Source organism: Corticium candelabrum, chromosome 4, assembly GCF_963422355.1.
Source record: "Corticium candelabrum chromosome 4, ooCorCand1.1, whole genome shotgun sequence".
NCBI lineage: Eukaryota > Metazoa > Porifera > Homoscleromorpha > Homosclerophorida > Plakinidae > Corticium > Corticium candelabrum.
The window spans coordinates 4,860,629-4,870,282 of NC_085088.1; the positions used below are offsets into that span (position 1 = coordinate 4,860,629).

Below are 9,654 nucleotides of genomic sequence, written 5' to 3' on the forward strand. Positions count from 1 at the left end.
TTCATATCAATACGAACAGTGGGCGCTGCCATACCATATTCAAAAATTCTCACCAATCTGAAATTTCTGTATGAAACCCTGCCTTGACATTGATTGTCGTAGCTACATGGGCATGTTCCCGAAAACCTCAAGCAATGGGTGTGATCATTTTCGTGACTTTTAGTGTACATTATTTGTAATGTAATAATTGAAACGCCACCGCCAAGTCTTACAAATGTTCTTCAATTTCCTCACAGCATCATGTACATTGTACACTAGCTAATATCAATTATCTTCTTCGCATACCAGGTATTGTGTACTCTGCCTGTAATGTCATCTGAGTGTGAAAGGTCACTGTTGCTTCTTCGACATCTCAAAACTTATCTTAATCAAAGTTAGGTCTACTATGGGACAAAGCAGGCTGAGTAGTCTAGCTCTGCTTCATACAGTGTCCTCGTAGCTGCATGAATTATCACAGAAATACTGTGTTAGATGCTGGGTAGTAATAAATTATCATTGTTATCAATTAGAGGATTTCAAAAATTATGGTTACGTTTAATATTAATATCAAATTTTTATGTTAATATCAACTGTAAACCCCACAAAATCCTGCCTACGCCCTTGGACTACGTAGGCAGGTATCTAGCTAGAGGAAGATAGTCTGCAGACAGATCGAAATCTCGCCTATCAATTGACTCCGGCTGTTTAGAAGTAAACTAAAAATAACTTCAAATGGGGCAGTGCCTCCGTTCTACCGCCTAAATCCACCACTGCAACACTTGACCATTTGCTACAAGTATGCCAGACACATCGAACTACATACGGGATCGTGCCAGGTGCTAGCCGATTGAATGGCTTTATGACTTACCGAGAAGAACATTTCGTGTTGTCATCAGGGCTTTCCTAGATGACTACGGAAGCAAATTCTTCACAAACCCGTCTGTCGTTCTACGTCGTTTTCGGAGCGGTTCTGCTTGGCTCTAGCTTGTCTTCTCTTGTCACTGGTTTTGTACTCGCCACAAGTTACCTTATCTTGCCAACAGAGGAAGCTTGTAGTGACTGGACTTCATCCATTACTGTCTTTGGCGGTGCAGTCCTGTATGCCTCATCCGGGTTAACCGGTGTCGTCATCGTGCCACGTTTACCGAACTGTAGCCCTCGGACGTGGCTGCTCACGTGTGTCGTTGCGTCGGCATTGGGTTTTGGACTTTGTGGTGTGGCCGTGGCAACGTGTCATTGGTCAACATTGCCTACTCAGGTTATTTACGTTTTGGGCTACGTGTGTATTGGCTATGGATGTTACCTTCCGGGCGTTGTTGTTGCTCTAATTCTCGTTCTTTGGATGCCCAGATGGAAAGCGTTTGCTTCCGGATATAGTTCACTGATGCTTGGGCTGGGTGCTCTAGGTATCAGTCAATTCCTTCTATATTGTCAGACTTTAGTCAAACGGGATATTTTGGATGTAGCCACTGTTTTCTTTTGCTGTGGTAATGTGGTGGTTTTGTTCTACATGTGTGGTATGTTCTTTATTGTACCGCCATCTTTGGATGTCAACAGCAGTGCTGCAAGTGATGAGGCTGTTCCAAATACAAATTCTTCACCGATGACTAGAATTCGTATCATGCGTACTCGACAATTCATTTTTATCTTTATTGGAAGAGTAGTTGGTCCTTTCTGTGGATATGGTTTGACGGCTAGGCAGCAGGAGTTTCTTGACACTATATGGAGACATGACCATACACCAACAGCAATTCTTGGTGCAAGTGTGTTTGGCAGTTACATTGGTGGTCGAATACTTTGGTTTATCATGTCTGAGAAAATGAGCTGCCATTGGTGTTGGTGCACTTCTCTTGCTATTCAGGCAGTGGCAATTGCATTTCTTCCCTTGTTTGCATATTCGTCTGATTCGGTATGGATGAGATATGCAGGTTTGATTGATTTCTCAATAATCAATGTTACATTTGCTGCTAGCAAGATGACAACAATTGGATTATGTATAGAAATATTTGGGCCTCTTAATTATGTGACTGCTTATGGAATGAGTGTTATAGGAGTTGGTGTTGCTGGATTTCTTGCACCTCTTTCTTTTGAGTGGTCTTTGATGATTTGGTCAACATACACTCCTATGTTGTATGCTACTGCTACAGCTAATATCATTGCCCTCATTGCATCTCTTTGCCTATCGCCCTTACATGTTGACTCTAATGTTTCTTAATTATTGTCAATGAAATTTTTGACACAGAAAATTGAGTTTACATTGTGATTTTACGCATTGATTAGATGATATACATATTATTTCACTTATCATTTATGAGCCTTAAGAAATGAAACTCTAGAGCTGCTTGACTTACGCGAAATAGTGTGTACTCAAATGGCTTGAATGATGTATGTGGAAAAGTGGGAGGCTATGTGTGACTTAGTCTCCAGACTGCTATCTGCACGTGATGAGAGGAGAGTGGAAGGAGAGAAGAAAGCATTCTCCTCCCATCACATTACAGAAAGTAGGCTATGTGTGACTACGCCTGTCACTCTCAAGAATGTGCCACGCCTTTAGTGCGTCATCACCTACATGGCAGCCACAGACAACGGACGAAAAAATAAGTCTGTCCACCTGCCTTGGCCTGTAGCGTGCGTTAAGTTACGCCCCTTAAGATACGCTAGGCTGCTCCACTTTTTATTTGCTCTGACGGCGAGCATAACCGTGGTATGCAATGGTATCTATTTTTATATTTAGTTCAGTGATGAGTAGTTGATTAACAGAGAGTCAAAATTAACATGGAAAGATCAATTAGCAACGCAAATAAATGGTAAGTACTCAGTTAATTCAGAGACAAAATCAAAATTTCTACATTTCACACGACATACAGGATTGCTAGCCGCCTTCCCAGACTCTCTCGCGCTAGTCTTGTCATGTGCCCCAGGAATTCTTATACGGGCACCGAACAAGACTAGCGCGAGAGAGTCTGCGCATACGGGGCACCGGACAAGACAGGCGCGAGAGAGTCTGGGGACAAGGCTACACGGGATTGCAGCAGACCTCTAGGCGTAGTTGTGTTGTTACACAGGAGAGGTTGTGTCCCGTCGCCTCTTTGCGGGAAGAAGTTCACCTGTGATTTACAAAATGGCGTCTGAAACGAAGTCTTTCTGTCTGATGTTCTACGCTGTTTTTGGAGTGGTTCTGGTTGGCTCTACATTGTCTTCTCTTGTCACCGGTTTTTCTCTTGCCACAAGCTATCTTATATTGCCAACGGAGACAGCCTGTAGTCACTGGAGTTCATCCATTACTGTTGTCGGAGGTGCGGTTATGTTTGCTATATCCGGGCTATCCGGTGTTATCATAGTGCCACTTCTACCGAAGCGTAGCACTCGGACGTGGCTGCTCACTTCCGCTGTTGCGTCGGGATTGGGTTTTGGTGTTTGTGGCGTGGCAGTGGCAACCTGCCATTGGTCAAATGTGGCTACTCAAATTTTCTATGTGTTGGGTTATGTGTTTATTGGGTACGGATGCTACCTTCCTGTTGCTATTGTATCTGTAGCTCTCATTCCTTGGATGCCGAGATACAAAGCGTTTGCAGCTGGATATTCTTCATTACTTTGTGGTCTGGGCAGTTTAGCTATTAGCCAATTGCTACTCTATTGTCAGACTCTAATCAAGAATGATGTTTTAGATGTAGTTACTGTTTTCTTTGGTTGTGGCATTTTGGTAGTTTTCTTCTACATGTGTGGTATGTTCCTCATTGTACCTCCATCATTCGACACCAACAGTACTTTATGTGATGAAAGTGTTTCGAATAAGAATTCCTCAGGGATGACTAGATTTCGTATCATGCGTACCCGACAATTCATTCTTATCTTTATTGGAAGAGTAGTTGGTCCTTTCTGCGGATATGGTTTGACGGCTAGGCAGCAGGAGTTTCTTGACACTATATGGAGACATGACCATACACCAACAGCAATTCTTGGTGCGAGTGTGTTTGGCAGTTACATTGGTGGTCGAATTTTTTGGTTGATCATGTGTGAGAAAATGAGCTGTCGTTGGTGTTGGTGCACTTCTCTTGCTATTCAGGCAGTGGCAATTGCGTTTCTTCCCTTGTTTACTTATTCGTCTGATTCGATATGGATGAAATATGCAGCATTGATTGACTTCTGTGTAATCAATATCACATTTCCTAGCAGCAAGATGACTTCGTTTGGATTATGTTTAGAAATATTCGGATCTGTCAACTATGTGACTGCTTATGGAATGAGTGTCATGGGACTAGGAGTTGCTGGATTTCTTGCACCTCTTGCTTTTGAGTGGTCATTGATGATTTGGTCAACATACACTCCTATATTGTATGCATCTGCTGCAGCTAATATCATTGCCCTCATTGCATCTCTTTGTCTCTCTCCCATACATTTTGACCCTATTGAATAAATATTTTAATTTAATCATTGAGTCGTTACACAAAATTTGAGTTTGATCCTATAATTTTGAACATTGATTATATAAAATTGTGATACAATTGTGGTTATATAAATGATTATGCGTACTAAAACACTTGGAACAGATGTTTAGCATTGTTATCTCTCATAGAAATAGATTTATGAGATCATGTTTACGTGAGTGATTGTTCTGCTTATGCTTGCTTGATCCAAGCTGCAGTTCGTTTGCGTGGTAGTCTAGTCTATATCCGTAATTCTTTACTTTGCTATCGCCACTTCCGATATCTAGATCAATGGGATACAAAAATGACAGCTTCGTTTCTCGTTGTCCACTACGTTAAATTGGTCCAGCTTGGACAGTTGCATATTCAGAAAAAATTAGTAACAAATGGGTGAGCTGTTCTTTGAAGAAAAACGTGCATAATCATTAATGGACGAAATCCTGGTACATGCAGCTAGTCGTCTATGTATGGAAAAATTCCCGTATCTCATAGAATCTTGATTCCTAGCCAAATAAAATTGTTATGATACGACTGCCCACGAGGAGATGGTTTTATTCAGTAAACTCGTGTTTAATTAATTGATTCTTAGAATTTTTGTATTTTCGTAATTGTTCCATTATATAGGCTCATGCAATCAGTTACTGGAATCTAGAAAAGTCGTGACTGACAACTGACGCAGCCTATAATGCTTTCTGTCACAAATTTCTAATCCAGCCGATGACAATATATCTAAACCCATTTGAAGAGTTTTAGTAGGCTCAATCACATTGACGTCACCCAAATATGCTAGAATGACAAACCGTCATGCATTTGCACTATCTCGCATAATTAAGTTTCCATGAATGGTTGTATGCACTAAGAATGTCAAGGTGCCTAGCGTGACTTCTAGAAATGGAAGAGCTAAACTTTGATCACAGTGCTCCGGGAAACGCCCACTTTCTAGCAGAATTCCTCAATAGTACGGCTTACCTTGAGTAGTATTTGTTTAGTGCCGAGCGTAGTGAGGCTTCTAATCCGGGTCGCACAACAGAAAGGGGCGTGGTCCTATATGGCTCTCTATCGAACTCTTGGTGTGTGTGTGTGTGTGTGTGTGTGTGTGTGTGTGTGTGTGTGTGTGTGTGTGTGTGTGTGTGTGTGTGTGTGAGTGTGTGTGTGTGTTTGTGTGTTTGTGTGTTTGTGTGTACACATAAATCTCAAATTCCTCCTCTCCACAACCATGTTTCGTGATAGGACCTACCTTAAAAATGGTTTCCGAGTCGACTACAGATGAGTCTGAGAACGTTTCGTTTAATTAAGTAAGCAAACGGCGACGAAAAAACTTCATGAACTTCCGTTGCCTCATCCTCTTGTATTGTAGCTAGAGATTGTGTGTACTTGGCAACCAGGAAACACCTTTATTGGCTGAATGCTACCTACAGTCAACTATTCACACGTCCCATACTACAATCAATCCTTTACTACACTGTGCTGCATCTAACAAGGCGCCATTTACGTGGTCCCGGATGTAAATCAATTTTCAATTTTCAATTGCAAACAAAAATGGTTCCTGACAATGTAAATTCAATATTCAATTCCTGTTTTTTTATTTATTTAAGAAATTGAGTTAGCAGTTACTGCAGGCCATTTTATTAGAATCAAATTTCCAAAACAAAATTAAAAATTGAATGGATGTTTCGTACACTGAATGTATAGATATCTAAAAAATGTTTTTTACATTCTTTGTAGAAGACACATTCTGGAACTACATGAACCAACAAGCAGACAAACAGACAGACAAACGTATCGACATGACAGGCATGCAGGCAGCCATACTAACTATTTACCACACAGTGGATCTAGTTAATTAATTAATTAAGCAAACACATGCATGTACAAGCATCCAGGAACATTGTGACCTTATTAAAGAAGAGCTAGTCGCGTGCATGATGTATAATTGACTGAAATTTTAAATATTAACTAAGAACGACTGGGTCTGTAGGAATCGAGAAGCTCAGTGTGCGTCATTTCCAGCATGTTTGCTACTCGTAAAAATCTTTGTCTTGCTTGTTTGCTAACGGCTGAGGTCAGCTAGATTACCTAAAGTTAATGCTTTCAACGAAATCATCACTAACTCGATCGCAATTTTGTAGCTGCTGATGGGAGTGTGCCACGGAGGAGAAGGCATAGACTGTCTCGTAACTACGCTATTTCAAACGGTGCTATATCACAAGCAGCAAAGACAACACGTACATGACCGCGCGATGTAATCGTAATGTTTTCATTTGTCTTTCAGGTTGCTAGTCTAGAGAGTCGCTTCGAGGTATAAACTTGTTGTGCGTTCTTCCATGAAAATAGAGTGTAGCACAGTTGGAGCGCAGAACTGACATGTCTACTCGTTTCAGGAACAAGAAAGCAGCATAGTCACGTTGAAAGGAAACGTTCAACAGCAAGATGCACACATACAAGTACGCATATAATTTAGAATAACTTCCACTTCTAGACTTCGTTGTTATGCATGGAAAGACCTCCGTGGTCAGTTTCAATGCATCCTAGAGTAATTACTACAGGAGTAGCAACATTTATTGGCCGAAAACTTTCAGACGAAATAATGAGATCAATCATTTGGATGCTAACTCAAGAGCAAGAGCAAGGCCTAATGTCCGTAAAGCCATAAGAGCCCGGCCATTATTAAGTGTCCAGGGGGAGGGCTGGCAAAATTTGCCCAGGTCCGCATAGTTTGATATGTGACCTCTGCCTGCTAAAACCTTCTGGCCCACACTGTCTGTCGGTTTACTTTATAAGATGATCCCCATGCATGTGCATATATACATGCAGTATATATAATCATGTAACTATGTACAATAAAAGTATATCAGCGTTCAAGTGCGGCCTAGGTATGATTTCTAACGTTGTTCATATCCATTCAACCCTCTAACAAAACAAGTAAAGTAAGAACTGCCGCTTTCAGCAATCCCACCTGAATGTACAATAAGTACTGTACTCTTATCTAGGCGTGAAGTGTATCAATGCTGACCAACACGTGTATTGATTGGCAGATGAAGGACCTTGTTATACACAACTTTCTAAAAATGGCTGTCCGAGCTGAGATTTTTATGACCACGCCCACTTTCTATGCACACCCTATTTTTAAGCGCCTGCTCAGTGTATGAAGACGTGCTATAGACCTTATACAATCGAGTTATGTAAAGCTCCAGCATATGTAAAACAGTTCTCACAAAGAGATACAAGCATTTCACAAAAGAGAGTAGATTTAAGGTTTCTATAGTAATGATTTCACAAACCCAATTAACAACAATTCATCAGATTTCTGAACTCAACAATTTGAAAGATATAATGGCCTAGATGAGTGATATCTTTAACTACACAACAGAAGTTTTTTTTACTCAGAGATTGTCAAAGTTCTAAAACTGATATTAGCTAATTAAGCTTGCTACAAAAGCAGTCAGCAAGTAAAGTTTAATTAATTAAAGACGTGGCTTCGTATCACAACAACACAGCCAAGATTAAATCGGTGTATGCTACTTCATATTCATAAAAAGAACAGACCAACTTGATATGTTTGATATAGCTATAGAGATTATCTATTGCGCAGAGAGAGAGAGAGAGTGTGTGAGGGAGGGAGGAAGGGAGGGAGGGAGGGAGGGAGGGAGGGAGGGAGGGAGGGAGGGAGGGAGGGAGGGAGGGAGGGAGGGAGAGAGGGAGGGAGGGAGAGAGGGAGGGAGGGAGGGAGGGAGGGAGAGAGGGAGGGAGGGAGGGAGGGAGGGAGGGAGGGAGGGAGGGAGGGAGGGAGGGAGGGAGGGAGGGAGGGAGGGAGGGAGGGAGGGAGGGAGGGTGGGAGGGAGGGAGGGAGGGAGGGAGGGAGGGAGGGAGGGAGGGAGGGAGGGAAAGAGAGCCGTAACGTTTCTCGAAAGATCCAATTGAATTTTTAATATTTACATTAATCTAATGTAATTTTGACTCAAGACTGTGAGCTTCAGTTCTTACAGCTGTTACCACGTTGTTTACACCCTTGCTCCTTTATTGCCATCAAGCGAAATTTGGTTGCTAGTTGCGAACTGTAAAGCGTACTTCTTGCAATGCGACCTATAGTGTAGTTGTTTATATTTGGCAGTTGAAACGCTTCAAGTGGTTTGTGCAACAGAGTCTATTCGTGCAGTTTGCTAGCGTTTACTCTATAAAAAGATGTTCATGCAGAGAGTATAATTTCTTGTCATAGAACAAGAGCTGCATGGCAATCATTTACTTTCACACACGTGCATATTATAATTGCATACATCGTTACTGTTTAGCCACAAGCATACCTACAACTAAAAATTTAGAATAAGTGTATGACGTTTTTAAGTTAGTGCTTGCATAATTAAGTTGTTTACGGTGCGTTAACTGCAGAATATGAAAGTAAAAGTCAACAATCTGACAAGTGAATTGCAGACTGAAAGAGAAGAAAGACTGAAGTTGCAGGTTTGCTTACAATATTGTAAATGACTGACTTTAAAGCTATCTAGAGAAATATTTGTAGATCATTAACGGAGAATTGCAAGAAATCGTCAGAAAAATTCAAGCAGACTCTATGGTTCTCAACCAAAGCTCAGCAGTTAGTATCATAGTGCATCTATCTATCTATCGATCGATCGATCGATCGATCGATCTATCTATCCCTCTTTGCTTTCTTGAGATCGATAATTTGCATTCTACACGATCGAAACATTAAAATTTTGCTCGGTTTTGATGCATGGTATCCACAGTAAAGAGATAATTCTGAACATTTTTCTGACGAATAGGCGTGTTAGGATGTTGGAAATATGATAAGTTCTCTATATTGGACTGATGAAGCACAGTACATGATTTTTAGTTGTACATGAATCACGAACGTTGCTAGTCTCATTGGTCTGATTATCCAAAAGATTGAAGAAAGCATACACAAATACCCACATGTTTGTTTGTGTCAAGCAGTTACTGCATCTCTAAGTCCAAGGGTTAATTAATTAGTATATGCAATTGGCAGAAGTGAAGGCATACAACATTCCAACGGAACTATGCGTGATAGAAGAAATGTAGTGCTATGATCGCTATTTTGCTGCTATTTTGCTTAGCGATTACTCTGTTCTTATTCATACATAAATATTCCTAAAACTGTGTTGGCAAATTTCGGCGACTTTATCTAGTGTCCTTCTATCCAATTCCTGGGTTTTTTGTTTTCACAACAGACAATTAGCAAAGAAGTGGACAGCGTAAAGGATCAATTAAAGGA

The 9,654-nt window shown here is 41.0% G+C and overlaps 2 protein-coding genes across 2 annotated transcripts; both read left to right on the forward strand.

Annotated features, from left to right (window-relative positions):
• Nucleotides 1–886: 886 nt before the first annotated feature.
• On the forward strand, nt 887–2,293 carry LOC134178459 (L-lactate transporter-like). The gene is made up of 2 exons (XM_062645337.1): nt 887–1,888; nt 1,955–2,293. The coding sequence occupies exons 1-2, from the start codon at nt 887–889 to the stop codon at nt 2,192–2,194; spliced, it is 1,242 nt and encodes a 413-aa protein (XP_062501321.1). The 3' UTR covers nt 2,195–2,293.
• Nucleotides 2,294–2,996: 703 nt separating this feature from the next.
• On the forward strand, nt 2,997–4,578 carry LOC134178864 (uncharacterized). Its single transcript, XM_062645771.1, has one exon. The coding sequence runs from the start codon at nt 3,101–3,103 to the stop codon at nt 4,394–4,396; it is 1,296 nt and encodes a 431-aa protein (XP_062501755.1). The 5' UTR covers nt 2,997–3,100; the 3' UTR covers nt 4,397–4,578.
• The last annotated feature ends 5,076 nt before the right edge of the window (nt 4,579–9,654 follow it).